Genomic DNA, 19,181 nt, shown 5'->3' on the forward strand with positions numbered 1-19,181 from the left:
ATCACCACTACCAACCACCACATCCACACCCACACCAACCACCACACAACTACCAACCACCACACCACTACCAACCACCACACCACTGCCAACCACCACACCACTATCAACCACCACACCACTACCAACCACCACACCCACCACTACCAACTGCCACACCCACACCAACCACCACACCACTACCAACCACCACACCACTGCCAACCACCACACCACTACCAACCGCCACACCCACACCAACCACCACACCACTACCAACCACCACACCACTGCCAACCACCACACCACTACCAACCACCACATCCACACCAACCACCACATCCACACCAACCACCACACCCACACCAACCACCACTAAGACCACTGCCACACACCAACCACCGCCAACCACCACACCACTACCAACTACCATACCCACACCAACCAAGACACCCACGCCAACCACATCACCACTACCAACCACCACATCCACACCAACCGCCACACCCACACCAACCACCACACAACTACCAACCACCACACCACTACCAACCACCACACCACTGCCAACCACCACACCACTATCAACCACCACACCACACCCACCACCACTACCAACTGCCACACCCACACCAACCACCACACCACTACCAACCACCACACCACTACCAACCCCCACACCACTACCATCCACCGCCAAACACCACACCACTGCCAACCACCACACCATTACCAACCACCACACCAACACCAACCACGACACCCACACCAACCACCACACCCACACCAACCACCACTACCAACCGCCACACCCACACCAACCACCACTAAGACCACTGCCACACACCATACCACCGCCAACCACCACACCACTACCAACCACCACACCCACACCAACCACCACACCACTACCAACCACAACACCCACACCAACCACCACTACCAACCACTACCAACCACCACACCACTGCCAACCACCACACCATTACCAACCACCACACCCACGACACCCACACCAACCACCACATCCACACCAACCACCACTACCAACCGCCACACCCACACCAACCCACTACCAACCACCACTAAGACCACTGCCACACACCATACCACCACCAACCACCACACTACTACCAACCACCACACCACTACCAACTACCATACCCACACCAACCAAGACACCCACACCAACCACATCACCACTACCAACCACCACATCCACACCCACACCAACCACCACACAACTACCAACCACCACACCACTACCAACCACTACCAACCACCACACCCACACCAACCACCACTACCAACTGCCACACCCACACCAACCACCACACCACTACCAACCACCACACCACTGCCAACCACCACACCACTACCAACCGCCACACCCACACCAACCACCACACAACTACCAACCACCACACCACTACCAACCACCACACCACTGCCAACCACCACACCACATCCACACCAACCACCACATCCACACCAACCACCACACCACTACCAACCACCACACCCACACCAACCACCACTACCAACTGCCACACCACTACCAACCACCACACCACTACCAACCCCCACACCACTACCATCCACCGCCAAACACCACACCACTGCCAACCACCACACCATTACCAACCACCACACCAACACCAACCACGACACCCACACCAACCACCACTACCAACCGCCACACCCACACCAACCACCACTAAGACCACTGCCACACACCATACCACCGCCAACCACCACACCACTACCAACCACCACACCACTACCAACCACAACACCCACACCAACCACCACACCCACACCACTACCAACCACCGCCAAACACCACACCACTGCCAACCACCACATCATTACCAACCACCACACCCACGACACCCACACCAACCAGCACACCACTACCAACCACCACATCCACACCAACCACCACTACCAACCGCCACACCCACACCAACCACCAACCCACTACCAACCACCACTAAGACCACTGCCACACACCATACCACCGCCAACCACCACACCACTACCAACCACCACACCCACACCAACCACCACACCCACACCAACCACAACACCCACACCAACCACCACACCCACACCACTACCAACCACCACACCACTACCAACCCCCGCCAAACACCACACTACTACCAACCACCACACCACTACCAACCACCACACCCACACCAACCACCACACCACTATCAACCACCACACCACTACCAACCACTGCCAACCACCACACCACTGCCAACCACCACACCACTACCAACTACCATACCCACACCAACCAAGACACCCACACCAACCACATCACCACTACCAACCACCACATCCACACCAACCGCCACACCCACACCAACCACCACACCACTACCAACCACCACCACTGCCAACCACCACACCACTATCAACCACCACACCACTACCAACCACCACACCCACACCAACCACCACTACCAACTGCCACACCCACACCAACCACCACACCACTACCAACCACCACACCACTGCCAACCACCACAACACTACCAACCACCACACCCACACCACTACCAACCACCACCACATTTCCAACCACCATACCCACACCAACCACCACCAACAACCACACCACTACCAACCTCCATACCCACACCAACCACCACACCACTACCAACCACCGCCAAATACCACACCACTGCCAACCACCACACCACTACCAACCACCACACCCACGACACCCACACCAACCACCACATCCACACCAACCACCACTACCAACTGCCACACCCACACCAACCACCACAACACTACCAACCACCATACCACTACCAACCACCACACCACTGCCAACCACCACACCACTATCAACCACCACACCCACACCACTGCCAACCACCACACCACTACCAACCACCACACCCACATCAACCACCACACCACTACCAAACACCAACAACCACCACACTACCAACCACCACACCCACACCAACCACCACACCACTACCAACCACCAACAACCACCACACTACCAACCACCACACCACTACCAACCACCACCAACAGCCACACCACTACCAACCTCCATACCCACACCAACCACCACACCACTACCAACCACCGCCAAACACCACACCACTGCCAACCACCACACCACCACACCCACACCAACCACGACACCCACACCAACCACCACACCGCTACCAACCACATCCACACCAACCACCACTACCAACTGCCACACCCACACCAACCACCACAACACTACCAACCACCACACCACTACCAACCACCACACCACTGCCAACCACCACACCACTATCAACCACCACACCCACCACTACCAACTGCCACACCAACCACCACACCACTGCCAACCACCACACCACTACCAACCACCACACCCACACCAACCACCACACCACTACCAACCACCACACCCACCACCACACCACTACCAACCACCACACCCACACCAACCACCACACCACTGCCAACTACACCACTACCAACCACCACACCCACACCAATCACCACACCAACAACCACACCCACACCAACCGCCACACCACTACCAACCACCACACCCACACCAACCACCACACCACTACCAACCACAACACCCACACCAACCACCACACCACTACCAACCACAACACCACTACCAAACACAACACCAACCACCACACCACTTAGACCACTGCCAAACAACACACCACTGCCAACCACCACACCACTACCAACCACCACACCAATCACCACTACCAACCATCACACCAACCACCACACCACTACCAACCACCACACCACTACCAACCACCGCCAAACACCACACCACTGCCAACCACCACACCACTACCAACCACCACACCCACACCAACCACCACACCCACAACCACACCACTACCAACCACCACATCCACACCAACCACCACTACCAACCACCAAACCAACAACCACACCCACACCAACCACCACACCACTACCAACCACCACATCCACACCAACCATCACACCACTACCAACCACCACACCCACACCACTACCAACCACCACACCACTACCAACCACCACCACACCACTACCAACCACCACCAACCACCACACCCACACCAACCACCACACCACTACCAACCACCACACCACACCCACACCACTACCAACCACCAATATTAATTTTAATATTAAAACACATTACAAAGTCATTATGGAAATAACCTGTTTACTCAAGGCTTGAAAAGTTAACTATAGAACAGGTCATTACAGATATATTAGTTAACTTTAAATACCCTGCAAGTTTGTTCACATTCATTGACCAAAATAATTGAATGGATTTATTAATTTCTGTCTCAACACCGCACTTCTGTGTCTGAAAGCGATCAGGATAATGGAACTCTGCACACTACCAACCACCACACCCACACCACTACCAACCACCACCACATTTCCAACCACCATACCCACACCAACCACCACCAACAACCACACCACTACCAACCTCCATACCCACACCAACCACCACACCACTACCAACCACCGCCAAATACCACACCACTGCCAACCACCACACCACTACCAACCACCACACCCACGACACCCACACCAACCACCACATCCACACCAACCACCACTACCAACTGCCACACCCACACCAACCACCACAACACTACCAACCACCATACCACTACCAACCACCACACCACTATCAACCACCACACCCACACCAACCACCACACCACTGCCAACCACCACACCACTACCAACCACCACACCCACATCAACCACCACACCACTACCAAACACCAACAACCACCACACTACCAACCACCACACCCACACCAACCACCACACCACTACCAACCACCAACAACCACCACACTACCAACCACCACACCACTACCAACCACCACCAACAGCCACACCACTACCAACCTCCATACCCACACCAACCACCACACCACTACCAACCACCGCCAAACACCACACCACTGCCAACCACCACACCACCACACCCACACCAACCACGACACCCACACCAACCACCACACCGCTACCAACCACCACATCCACACCAACCACCACTACCAACTGCCACACCCACACCAACCACCACAACACTACCAACCACCACACCACTACCAACCACCACACCACTGCCAACCACCACACCACTATCAACCACCACACCCACCACTACCAACTGCCACACCAACCACCACACCACTGCCAACCACCACACCACTACCAACCACCACACCCACACCAACCACCACACCACTACCAACCACCACACCCACCACCACACCACTACCAACCACCACACCCACACCAACCACCACACCACTGCCAACTACACCACTACCAACCACCACACCCACACCAATCACCACACCAACAACCACACCCACACCAACCGCCACACCACTACCAACCACCACACCCACACCAACCACCACACCACTACCAACCACAACACCCACACCAACCACCACACCACTACCAACCACAACACCACTACCAAACACAACACCAACCACCACACCACTTAGACCACTGCCAAACAACACACCACTGCCAACCACCACACCACTACCAACCACCACACCAATCACCACTACCAACCATCACACCAACCACCACACCACTACCAACCACCACACCACTACCAACCACCACACCACTACCAACCACCGCCAAACACCACACCACTGCCAACCACCACACCACTACCAACCACCACACCCACACCAACCACCACACCCACAACCACACCACTACCAACCACCACATCCACCAACCACCACTACCAACCACCAAACCAACAACCACACCCACAACCACACCACTACCAACCACCACATCCACACCAACCATCACACCACTACCAACCACCACACCCACACCACTACCAACCACCACACCACTACCAACCACCACCACACCACTACCAACCACCACCAACCACCACACCCACACCAACCACCACACCACTACCAACCACCACACCACACCCACACCACTACCAACCACCAATATTAATTTTAATATTAAAACACATTACAAAGTCATTATGGAAATAACCTGTTTACTCAAGGCTTGAAAAGTTAACTATAGAACAGGTCATTACAGATATATTAGTTAACTTTAAATACCCTGCAAGTTTGTTCACATTCATTGACCAAAATAATTGAATGGATTTATTAATTTCTGTCTCAACACCGCACTTCTGTGTCTGAAAGCGATCAGGATAATGGAACTCTGCATGTTATTATGAGTAAAGAAAACAAAGTAATAACTTTTGTTATTTGTTCTAGGCTGGGCAGCGGTTTGGGTAAAGGTGTTATGAATGCCGTATGTATACCACCTTCCTAAAGTGTTAACAGCATTTTGTTCAGCTTGACATTAGAGACCCTGTTATTCTACTTTGACTTACATAAATAACCATCTTAGTCATACTTTAACTTTAGGTCCATTTCTGTCTATTAAACTTGTGAGGCAAAATAACCACACACTAAACATCATAAACAGAGAAAGAAATTGCAATGGAGAGAAATGTGTTGTTCTCTATGGAACTTGCATATACAGTACCAGTCAAAGGTTTGGACACACCTACTCATTCAAGGGTTTTTCTTTATTTTTTACTATTTTCTACATTAGAGAATAATAGTGAAGACATCATAACTTTGAAATAACACATATGGAATCATGTATTAACCAAAAAAGTGTTTAACAATTCTTCAAAGTAGCCATCCTTTGCCTTGATGACAGCTTTGCACACTCTTGGTATTCTCTCAACCAGCTTCATGAGGTAGTCACCTGGAATGCATTTCAATTAACAGGTGTGCCTTGTTAAAAGTTAATTGTAGAATATCTTTCCTTCTTAATGTGTCTGAGCCAATCAGTCGTGTTGTGACAAAGTAGGGGTGGTATACAGAAGATAGCGCTATTTGGTAAAATACCAAGTCCATGTTATGGCAAGAACAGTTCAAATAAGTAAAGAGAAACGACAGTCCATCATTACTTTAAGACATGAAGGTCAGTCAATCTGGAAATTTTAAAGAACTTTGAAAGTTTCTTCACGTGCAGTTGCAAAAACTCTCAAGAGCTATGATGAAACTGGCTCTCATGAGGACCGCCACAGGAAAGGAAGACCCAGAGTTACCTCTGCAGCAGAGGATAGGTTCAAGTAACAGACACATCTCAAGAACAACTGTTCAGAGGAGACTGTGTGAATCAGGCCTTCATGGTCGATTTGCTGCAAAGAAACCACTACTAAAGGACACCAATAATAAGAGACTTGCGTGGGCCAAGAAACACAAACAATTGACATTACACCAGTGGAAATCTGTCCTTTGGTCTGATGAGTCCAGACTTTAGATTTTTGGTTCCAATCGACGTGTCTTTGTGAGACGCACAGTAGGTCAACAGATGATCTCTGCATGTGTGGTTCCCACTATGAAGCATGGAGGAGGTGTGATGGTGCTTTGCTGGTGACACCATCACTGATTTATTTAGAATACAAGCACACTTAACCAGCATGGTTACCACAGCATTCTGCAGCGGTACGCCATCCCATCTGGTTTAAGCTTAGTGGGACTATCATTTGCTTTTTAACAGGACAATGACCCAACACACCTCCAGGCCATGTAATGACTATTTGATCAAGAAAGAGAGTGATGGAGTGCTGCATCAGATGACCTGGCCTCCACAATCACCCGACCTCAACCCAATTGAGATGGTTTGGGATGAGTTGGACCGCAGAGTGAAGGAAAAGCAGTTAACAAGTGCTCAGCATATGTGGAAACTCCTTTGGAAAAGCATTCGAGGTGAAGCTGGTTGAGAGAATGTCAAGAGTGTGCAAAGCTGTCATCAAGGCAAAGGGTGGCTACTTGGAAGAATCTCAAATATATTTTGATTTGTTTAACACTTTTTTGGTTACTACATGATTCCATATGTGTTATTTCATAGTTTTGATGTCTTCACTATTATTCTACAATGTAGAAAATAGTAAAAATAAAGAAAAACCTTTGAATGAGTAGGTGTGTCCAAACTTTTGACTGATACTGTACATCTACTGCATTTCTCACCATACAGACAATCACGTGAAAAATTATGCAAATCTTGAAAAGAAAATGCTTCCAGTGAAGAGTACAATAAGTGTCGATTCACAGAACTGACAACAGTGAGCTCAACATATTATCTTTGTTTTGTTTTACAAAAACTGCAGAAAAGACTTCATCCCAAAAGCTGCACAGCGGAAGAGTGGTATCCTTTCTATTTAATGAAAAAAATATAGAGCAGACTTTATTGTTTTAGAACTGTTGCTGTCATCCCACAGTAGACCTCTAGCCACACACACACACACACCAAAAGGGTAACACACATGTTACAAAACAAACAACATCAGATACCGTGCCTGGCTGTGTTGTCATTTTGATACAAATGACCGAAACAACAATGAAAATAATGGATACCCTGGCCTAGCTGCTAAGGACCACAGCTTAAGAAGGCTAGGTCTTTGGCAGCTCTCTGTGTAAATAGCATACTCCAAACACTTACTCACACCACAAGTATGCCTGCATGCTCTTTTATGTTCTATCTATGAGTCCACCCTCTGTATGTGCTGTTTTGCCAGCTCTTATGATCAGTCACAGAGAGTTGGCAAGACAGCACAAACATATCTGGAACCAGGCTAGTCCATCCCTACTGTCTCACATGGCAACATGGAGAGGAGAGGGTATTGTCTCTGTCTGCAGAGCAGAGCTGGGTCATTTAGCCTTGTCCTCTTCCTGAGTCTCCTCCTCGATCACCATTATCCTTAGGCATGAGATCTGCCTGTTAGCATCCAGCTCTACCCCCTCTACCTGGCTCTGCTGCCCAGCTTCGAGAACATCCCCCTGGGCATTCTCTGACTCCCCCTGAACCACCATTCCCTCCCCTCCCCTCCTCCGAGACCATGGTCACATCCATCCCACCATGGACGACCATGGCGAAACCCTCCTCCCCAACCTCAGCCTTTCCTTCTTGGGCCAGCTGTAGCTCCATCACCGCCCCCATGGTCTGGTCACCCGGTGCAGGGTCGATCTCGGTCACGGTCGTTTGTGCCTGGCTCTTGTCCTCTACTCCCTCCACCAATCCCTCCTGTACCATCCCCTCCTGGTGGAGTACCATTGTCCCACTCTCCACAACTTGGCCCATGGGCTGCTCAACCATCATCTCCCCACTGACGGTCACCTCTCCCTGGGTGAGTTGGACCAGCTCCAAGGGACTCATCATGGTTCCTCCCAGCTGACTTGGGTCCTGGAGGGTGGTGCCCACCAGCGTCAGCCCTTGGGACGGTTGGAGGGTCAGGGTCTCTGTCTTGCCGTCGGCCCCAACCATGGTGGTGATGTATTGGGTGAAGGTCTGGGCGCCAGCGGGTAGGGTGTGGAGGGTCACCGTGTTGTTCTGTTGACCCAGCGTGGCCATGGGGAGGCCTGACAGGCCAGACAAGCCGGACAGGGAGAAGGGCTGGCCCATGGAAGAGAATGAAATGGGGGAAAGTACAGTGAACTGCTGGGGCTGCAGGGTGGCTGTCTGGGGCTGGTAGAGGGAAGAGGAGAGGAGGGTGGTGGAGGCTGGCCGCTGCAAGCGAGGTCGTTTGGCCTTGGGCTTGGTGGGTTTGCCTCCTGGGGTGTGACTGATGTTGTTGTGGGGCTGGGGGTGGCAGAGCTGAGCTCTGAAGTGCTGCTGTCGTCTCTGTTCCTCCAGCTGCAGCTCCAGGTCTGTGGAGATCAGTCAGAGGTCAGAAATTACTCAGGTGGTGCCCTAAAGTAATCAACCGTATCAATTAGCAAGTTTGAGGCAAGATCCAAAACAGGTCCATCTTTGCTATTGAATGTAGACTTGGCTTTTTTGTTTCCATTCCATTGACATTAAATAATATGACTAAAATGGAAATGATCCGGAACAAAACATCATAGGAATATTTATATACATATCTCAATCTCCCTTCCTCTGCCTGAAGTTACTGAATTAAACATTACTCACTGGTCAGTGTGCTAATGACCTGCTCCTCTCCAGGGTCAGTCTGTTCTCTCCTTACGTTCAGGATGTGTTTGACCGAGTCCAGCAGGCCAAACACCTGGGCCAGGTTACTCAACACTGCCACCTCTACCAGACAGGAATCTGAGATCCATCAGTGGGCAACCAATCACACGGTCAGTAACAACACATCCATCAACCCATCACAGGGTCACTTACAACACATCCATCCACCCCCCCCTCACTCCCTCATATCATCTGTAACAACACATCCATCACTCAATCAATTAATCAAAGCAAAGAAGTGTAAACTTTATTCACTTACTAAAGTAAGACAATTCAACAAGACATAAAATGTGTCCCCTATTTGTGGGGATGCCCCACAAAAGACCCATAATGTAGACTTTACATTATTTAATCCCCAGACTTCATCTACAGAAACCAACATTGCACCTGTGTGACACCATATACCCTTAGAAAGTACCTGTACCCTGTACCCTATTCCCTGTGTCTTAGGTGCCAGTACCCACCCGCGTCCTGCAGGGCAGCCTGCTCGCTGCGTAGCTGCACTCCTCTCAGCATCTCCAACAGCTCTGTCCTGATGTTGTCTACCACCTCCCCCATCAGGCCCACGTCAGCTATGCCTTTCCAGAAGTTCAACGTCTCCTCTGGGGGAACAAAGGACACAGCAGAGTTCAAAGTAGTTTCTATGCCATTTGAGTAACGAGGTAGAGAGAGATGAGAAAGACCTTAAGTCAATTACATGTGTCACATACTTTCAAATACTTGAGATGTGGTTGGTTTAGCTTGACCGGCATATAGGATGGGCGGAGTTTGCACTTTGGGGATTATTCTATTGGTTCCATTTTACCGGTCGAGCTAAACCAATGGCACCCAATAGCAAGTATCTGACATAATGTATTTGACCCAGGTATGAACCTTAGATTGATACAAGACTAATGACCAGAAAACTACAATGAACAAAAATATAAATGCAACATGTAAAGTGTTGGTCCCATGTTTCATGAGCTGAAATAAAAGATCCCAGAAATGTTCCATATGCAAAAATTTCTCTCAAGTTGAGCACAAATTTGTTTACATACCTGTTAATGAGCATTTCTCCTTTGCCAAGATAATCCATCCACCTAACAGGTGTGGCATATCAAGAAGCTGATTAAACAGCATAATCATTACACAGGTGCCCTTTGTGCTGGGGACAATAAATGCTGACTGCAGGAATGTCCACCAGAGCTGTTGCCAAATAATTTTATGTTTATTTCTCTACCATAAGCCACCAACATCGTTTTAGAGAATTTGGCAGTACGGCCAACCGGCTTCAAAGCGCAGACCCCTGGTGTGTGCGAGGAGTTTGCTATTGTCAACGTCGTGAACAGAGTGCCCCATGGTGGCGGTGGAGTTATGGTATGGGCAGGCATAAGTTACGAACAACAAACACAATTGTATTTTATCAATGGCAATTTGAATACACAAAAATACTGTGATGAGATCCTGAGGACCATTTTGAGGCCCATTTTTAAAAAGGTATATGTGACCAACAGATGCATAACTGTGTTCTCAGTCATGTGAAATCCATATATTTTTTTATATATTTAACCTTTATTTAACTAGGCAAGTCAGTTAAGAACAAATTATTATTTTACAATGACGGCCTACCCCGTCCAAACTCTCCCCTAACCCGGACGACACTGGGTGCGATTGTGCGCCGGCCTATGGGACTCCCGATCACGGCCGGTAGTGACGCCTGTAGCACTGAGATGCAGTGTCTTACACCGCTGCGCAACTCGGGAGCCAGATTAGGGCCGAATTTATTTATTTAAACTGACTGATGTCCTCATATGAACTGTAACTCAGTAAAATCAATGAAATTGTTGCATGTCGCATTTATATTTTTGTTCAATATATTTGACATCAGAGTTGTGAGTGCAACTACAGGAAATAGTCACTAGTGGGAGCTGTCTGGGTGAAGAACACACCTGATATCTCACTGGTTTCCTTCTTCTCTGTCTCCATGGCTACAGCCCCTGAACTCCACTCCACTGTTCCGGTCAGAATCTCTGACCGCTCCTCTGTTGTCATGGCAACCTGGCCACCATTACCTATCACCACCTGGGCTACATGTCCAACAGGGGAGAGACATGGTCAGCTACACTACTTACAATATTCAATGCACAAAATAACACGGATGGTTCTGGGCCTGGATGTTTATTGACTGATACTGTATTCCAAACTTGTGTATATATCCCAATGAAAATGTCAAGTTAATGTACATGTGTACGATATCACCAATTAAAAATAAGTTAAAATGGGAGAAAATAGGATTAAAAGGTTCCTTACAGAAAATAACTGCCTGACAAACTTTTAAATTGTTTTGCCACAGACAACCTGAGATCTTTACAGCCCTCAGTGAGGGGTGGGTCTGGTCTCACCTTGTGAGGAGATGGGTGTGGTGAGTCCGCTGCCATCAGGGGGGAAGCGTGTGTTGTTGATCAGTAGGTCAAACTTGGTACTACGACACGTGTTGGTGCACAGAGTGCTGTGTTCATAGAAGTCTAGCTGCCCCGAGTCCATCATCTTCCTGAAGGAGAGATTATTAGATAAAGGACAAGAGTGAGGAAAGACAGAGGGAAGAGAAGGGAAACACCATCTACATCAATCACCTCAAGTTGATTTTCCCCTCAGACCTGGGATCCTAACTGGCAACCCTCCAGTTTCTGGCCCACCTCTCTAAATTCAAACTACCTCTAGATTATGTCTGTCTATCAAATGATCTCAGATCTCTACACAGGTGCTTAGGGGCTAGAGTCTAGCGGTTGATTTGGGACTGGTCGACTCTACTCCTCACCTGAGCATGACCCCTCCCATCCGGATAGCTCTTTTCCAGTCCTTCAGTGTAGCCTTCCCAGACATGTGGACAAACTGCTTGGGACTGATCAGTTGGTCTTCATACTGTATGGGGCAGACGTTATTGAGAGAGAGTTTAGAAAGGAACCATACCTGTTCACTGGGATTACAAACATATACCTATACCACCTTATTAGAAAGGAGACAGCAAAGAACCAACTGGCCAATGAGAAACATTCAACCGATGTCTAAGGCATTGTTAAAGCAAACAACTGGTCCTGTATGGCTCAGTTGTTAGAGCATGGTGTTAGCAATGCCAGGGTTGTGGGTTCGATTCCTGGGGCCACTCATAAGTAAAATGTAAGCCCACATGACTAAGTGGCTTTGGATGAAAACGTCTGCTAAATGGCATATATTAAATGGTATGTGACAATCTCTTCTGCTGACATTGTACAAACAGGATTATAAGTATATCAATAGCTGGCAGGCTGAGCTGTTCCTTCTCTGCATACTAACATTTGAAAAACTTGATGATTTCTGTAGAAAATACAATGACCATGACAATACTAACCTTGACACATTTGACGTTTATTCCAGGACAGACAAACTTCTTGACCAGCAGCACAGCTTTACACTCTCCACATGTGATGGGATAACCCAGCTCTACCTCCTCCCCATCAACTGTGGCTTCTTCTGAAGGAACATTTTTTATGATATACTTTGTTTGTGTTTATTTATGTGTGTGTTTATTTATATATGTGTATATGTTCCTTACCTGGGTATGCCTCCACAGCTGTGTCTGTCTCTCCTGACTCATCCATACTGCAAGGGAAAGTGAAACACAACAAATGAAAATGTTGGCAAAAAACAAAGCAGGGTCTGACTATGTTAGCTCACTAACCTAAAGCCTGGGCAATTAGCTTGGGGAGCCATCATGTGAGCATGGTTCACCGAACCAACTCTGTTACACTAGTCTTGTCCCCTTTTCCCCTATCAGGCCCAAGTAAACATCAGTCTGTACCTACCCTGCTGTGATTGGCTGTAGCTGGAGGATGACCTGTGTGTTGCTGTCCTCATCATCACCATTCTCTTCATCAGTAGCCTTCATCACCACCAGGTCCCCCATGGAGACCGTTGTCACCTCGGTTTGTGCCATCCTCCCAGTGTAGCCTACTGAAGGCCCAGGTGAGTATAGGGAAGAAGAGCACAATGGTTACAAATAAAGTAGATTAGAATAATGTGTGTGTGTGTGTGTGTGTGTGTGTGTGTGTGTGTGTGTGAGAGAGTGAATGAGACAAAGACTACAGGAGGACAGACTGGACAAGGCAAAATCTGGATAAGATGTTCTTAGGGCAGACCATGCTCGTAAACAGATTCAATTGCCTCAAAGTTTCAGCCAATGACAGTGTGGTTTTTCAGCATTTTAATCTCCAAAGTGTTACTCAGTTATTCTGTCATATTTAGAAAAGGGGGCACAACATGGTTACTAGCTAGTTTCCTTTTTTACTTGATCTCTACAAAACTTGCTGTGCATAACTTTTAACTAGTAGCTAGCTATTGTTACACCGGATCTCCAAACTGAAACTAGTGTACTGCACTGCCCATACCCACAGAAACGTTGCGTTAGCTAGCTACTAGTTCAATTTTATGCACAGCAAGTTTTCACTATTTTTCTACTGACAACGTTTCTATGGGTATGGGCAGGGCAGTGCATTAGTTAGTCATAAGATCAGGTCTAACATTGATAGCTAGCTGCTAATGCACCATTTGCCCGAATAGCCTACACCAGTGAGGTATATATGAACGGCTTACACCCATGCAATGACAATGTACTATCTTGCTAGCAAGGTGGCGGCTTGTAACTAGCAAGATGGCTAGGCTAACTAAAATAATAGACTCTGGGCAGAGGTTTGGAGCTTAAGCAACCTAAGGCTGGGTTGTTACTAGCCACCTTGGATATTTACATAGTGACGGCGGTTACGTGACGCTTTTTTCTGAACAAGCGTGCGCCCGTTCGTTCAACTTTTTCCTTTTCTCCGCTCTGAAAATTACGTCCCTGTGCGGCAGCACGTACACGAAAACAACAACGCGGCGACGGCGTTGCCCCGCCATTCGGAGCGAGCCCGGGGTGTTGCCCCTTTACAAATACCAAACTCTACGTGGAGATAGACATTACCTAGCATATAAATAAGTTCGCCTTTATAACCCGAATAAACCTAAAATTACAAAGCCATCGTTCTGAATTTCCTTACCGTTTTTACGAAGTCGAATACATCCCTACAAGCTGCTGGGCATGCGCACTTCGTGTAGTTACACTTCCTGAGATATAGCGCGGCTCGCCAGTCATGCATGCTGCTTCCCCCAAAATAGGTCAAACATAAAATACAAGCCTGTTGACAATCAGTCGCTGTAAAAAAAAAAATTGACAGCAATCATCACTTATTTCACTGACGTTCGGGTTACGACCTGCTTTAGCAATTGAATATTTAATTTTGTGGACCAGTGACACAGGCCTGTCTGTTCGTACAGGCGCCGCACAACAATTGATCTCTACTTTATTGTACAACATATTGGGCCGCAAAGATTCACGATCATTCGCAACCCCAGAAGGTAAAAATTATGCTTCCGAAATCTCTTGATATAGATTCCGCAGGAAAGGTGGAGTATCACTACCTTCCCTGTGCTATACATAGCAGAAGCCCTTTTTACGTTATAACTCACAGTTCTACAATCTGGTCTCGGAACACAGGGACTTCAGTCAGGGTAGAGAATATAATTACCTTTATTTTACGAAACATGTTCTGTTTGTGATTTTCAGTTGGGTTAAGCATTTAAATCATATATTAGATGCCAAAACAAGAGAGCATTGAATCAAACAGAATTAATTGAATTTATCTGTAATTTTTCCTGCCGCAAAGCATCATGGGATAAATAGGCTGACCTTGCAATTTTATATCAAATCGACACTACCACCGACCCTCTTACGTCCCATTCCTCCTGAAGTGTGTACTTGTTCACGACTCCCCCGCAAATGTACAAATATTGGATCGGTGTAATGGCGTTTCCATCCATATACCATTCATTTATTTTCAAATCCATGAAGGGAACAAATGCACACTTCAGAAGAAATGTGAGATTGTTGGGACACACCTCTAGGGGTTAATCATTCCGGAATGGGCAACTTTGATTGGGGTCCACAAAAAAACGGATCTCATCAGTTTATTTAATTGTATTATTATTGGTCCGCGGATTGCCCATCCCTGATCTAGACCAATCTAGACTCGGTACCAGGCCAAAATCCATGCTCAGTAGGCTTACAAAATACCTTTACTGTCACTTTCATAAAATAATTAACTTTAAAAAGATATGATCATATAAATGCATCAAGTCTTTCTTTAATTTAACATAACGTTTATTTTATCTTTCACCACATATCAAATAATCACACATTTTGACAGCTTACAAAACCATATGATACAGCTCAGCTAAACTAAATGTACATTAGAAATTGCACAGAGTGATTTGCACTGTCATTTTAATGAATTTGCACCTTTAGCTTGTGTGTGTCTGCATTTCCTCACTCCAGATGTTTCATTGAGAACCACGGTTGTTTCTACCATAAGTCTATACATGGTTTCTAAAGGTGAGCTTGGACAGCAGTGGAGGGTGCAAGTGAAAGCAATATCAGTGAACAGCTTCATTTCCACAAGTGGTATTAATTCGTTATTGTTGTTATTGATTAGTTATACCAATTAACAGTTGTGATTTTCAACAGAGGCTGATGAAAATTAAAACACAACATCACTATTATTACCATACACAGTTTTATGTTTATTAGTTGAAGTTTAGTATTTTATTTGCACTGTGATTCAGCTAAGTAGGTCAGGTATGCAGTTCGGTTGTTACCAAAGGGGGACGCCACAACCCTGGGATGGAGATGGTCAATCATAATATGGCACCATGGACATAATGTTGTTTATTGACTGAATACCCCTTTAACAGTAGAGTACCTTGCCCAGAACATTTAGAATAGGAAATAAATAACATGTATTCCGTCAAGCTGTGAACTGTGATCAGACTTAGTCAGAGGCAAAATAGAGGCATCAACTGCACTGCTGTGATGCTATGTCTAGTTCCAAGCTTGCCAAAAAACAGAATTTGCAAGAAAAATGCATTAGTGATTTGTCATATGTTGTTGTACTATCAAGGACCTGTTGGATACTACAGATTTAAATAGATTGTTTTGTCAATTGATATTCGAGTTACAGTATTATGATATAACTATCATCACAATGAAAATTGCCACTTATTACTTATAATCAACTAAACACTTTCTAAAATATCAATTATTTAGCATTTTTCTGCTCTAAAATCTAAACGTTTCTAGTTCGACTGGCAACGTGTCAAGATCCAAGAACCAAGCTCAATCTCTTCTTTCAAGTCCTTGAGCCTGATTAGGCTGTTGAATATAGCTGGTGCTCCATCTCAGTGACATGGGACTTTCTCCAGATACAACTTTTTCATAGACCGTCATCGGCATCATCACCACAGCTTGCTATTTCCTGTTTTCTTCATATCTCATGTAACAATACAACCAATAAGAATCCTTATCAAATTCAGTGAACGGGAATATTCACTGACTGCATTCACTGACAAGCAGCTGTATTACAGCACATATTATCATTATTGTAAGCATTAAAAATACAGCTGTACAAAAGAAACCCTGTTATAAATTACACACAAAGCTGAAAAATGGAAGAGGTACATACCATAAGGAACATGATTTGACTTTAACTTCCTTTGTGGATTAGAATGGAAATATTTGCTGCTTTTCAAAAGGAGTTGAATTGCGATGACCAAACAGACAGCAGCCTAGATTATCATACCTCTGAAACCATGTCTGAAAAATATAATTCTCAATTTCCATACATTCCCAGGCAAGACTGTTTTTGTTCATTTAAAGGGCATGTCTCTTCTCCCTAGGCCTCGGGTATTGCCTTCTCTTTGTAGATGTGTCCTTCCTTACCATAACAAGAACATGGATCAATACAGATTGTCATAGATATTAGTTAGCCAACTGATTTAACTTTTAAAGAAATGAGACATGGGTTATGACCTGTGATAACAGAGGTTTAAATAAAGTCTGTGAATGTTCACTAGAGCTGAAAAACTGACCACGGCATAACTATAAACCCGGTTAAACCCATGAGTGTGGGAACAACTAAACTATGTTTGCATCAGACTTTGTAAAGCAAGAGGCAAAACCATACGGACTGTATGTAGACAAACACATACTGTTGTCAAGAAATTGTTTGCTGAGGCTTTGTAAGTTGTTTGCCAGAATGTATATAAAGGCTTCCAAAAGATTAGTTAGTTAGACATTCCTTTCAACAAGTCAAGTCGCATGACCATGATACAGCCCGTATGCTCCTGGACCTTGCCCAATGACCACTGAAACACAAAACCAACATAGAACACAATATTATAAAGTCACTGTTGCTGAATGCACAATGTCTCTCCTGTCATCTACAGTGTGTGAAGTGTCTGGTGAGGTGTGGTGCTGGTGAGAGGTGGACAAGGTGAGCTGAGGGGAAGGAAGGAAGGAAGGAGGGAGGTAGGAGGGACCAGGCGAAGTGAGCTGTTATCTAGGCCCTGAGCCATGGCTGTACACTCCTATGGTAACACCAGAATCTACAGCCAAGTCTCAGCTCAACTGTTATCTGCACTGGGGTTTGCTGTATAGAGGTAGTAACCAAAGAAAACTAGAGTTATCTTCCTATGCCTCTCTGCAAGTAGAAAGGGCTTATAGTCAGAGCAGTGCAACATTCTGGCTGTCTTGATATCGGAACCATTCTGATGGAGCATGGAAGCCATTAGGGCCGAAATGTCATGTTCTCAACCAGATAATGTAATAATGCCAATAAATTGCTATTATGGCTACAAAAGCCCCATGTGAGCAGTCTTAAAGTCAGCCAATACCTCTCTCCAGTTAAAGGAAAATTGTTTGGTGTGGTTTTCCCCCTTGAAGACCCACTTTGGAAGGTTTGTTTTGTTTTTTAATATGCCATATAGTATACAAATACAAAGAGTGGCTACCAAATGGTTTGTGGCTTCAGCAATGCACAACAAATGATAGATATGTTTTTTAAAATGTTGAAAACATTACTCGTCTGCTCTGAAGTAGGAAGTCCACAACATGATGCAACATGAAAATGATTTGGCTTATGTGCACTTACATAGATTAGTAGTCTACAGGACCATATTGATTAGCAGGGAACGGGGGGTCGTGGTGACACATATAGAGTACAGTTTATTCTCCC

General features: G+C 46.5%; 1 protein-coding gene and 1 non-coding gene across 5 annotated transcripts; both read right to left on the minus strand.

The window, feature by feature from the left end:
- Positions 1-8,253: 8,253 nt before the first annotated feature.
- Positions 8,254-15,162, minus strand: LOC120022452 (glucocorticoid modulatory element-binding protein 1-like). Of its 4 annotated transcripts, XM_038966360.1 has the most exons (11): positions 15,114-15,162; positions 13,887-14,034; positions 13,637-13,683; positions 13,433-13,554; positions 12,863-12,966; positions 12,447-12,595; positions 11,994-12,131; positions 10,530-10,667; positions 10,006-10,128; positions 8,932-9,740; positions 8,254-8,873 (listed from the first exon to the last, which is right to left on the minus strand). In XM_038966360.1, exons 2-11 carry the CDS (start codon positions 14,015-14,017, stop codon positions 8,745-8,747), a joined length of 1,890 nt encoding a protein of 629 aa, XP_038822288.1. In that variant the 5' UTR covers positions 14,018-14,034; positions 15,114-15,162; the 3' UTR covers positions 8,254-8,744. The 4 variants fall into 4 exon arrangements, with proteins under 4 accessions (XP_038822288.1, XP_038822287.1, XP_038822285.1 ...); XM_038966359.1 differs by having other exon boundaries at positions 8,254-9,740; positions 10,006-10,143; positions 13,433-13,551; XM_038966357.1 differs by having other exon boundaries at positions 8,254-9,740; positions 10,006-10,143.
- Positions 15,163-15,432: 270 nt separating this feature from the next.
- LOC120022883 lies at positions 15,433-15,568 on the minus strand. The gene has a single exon (XR_005472657.1). It is a non-coding gene; the product is annotated as a U11 spliceosomal RNA (small nuclear RNA).
- Positions 15,569-19,181: the final 3,613 nt, after the last annotated feature.

The sequence above is a fragment of the Salvelinus namaycush genome, chromosome 27, assembly GCF_016432855.1.
Source record: "Salvelinus namaycush isolate Seneca chromosome 27, SaNama_1.0, whole genome shotgun sequence".
In the NCBI taxonomy this organism is placed as follows: domain Eukaryota; kingdom Metazoa; phylum Chordata; class Actinopteri; order Salmoniformes; family Salmonidae; genus Salvelinus; species Salvelinus namaycush.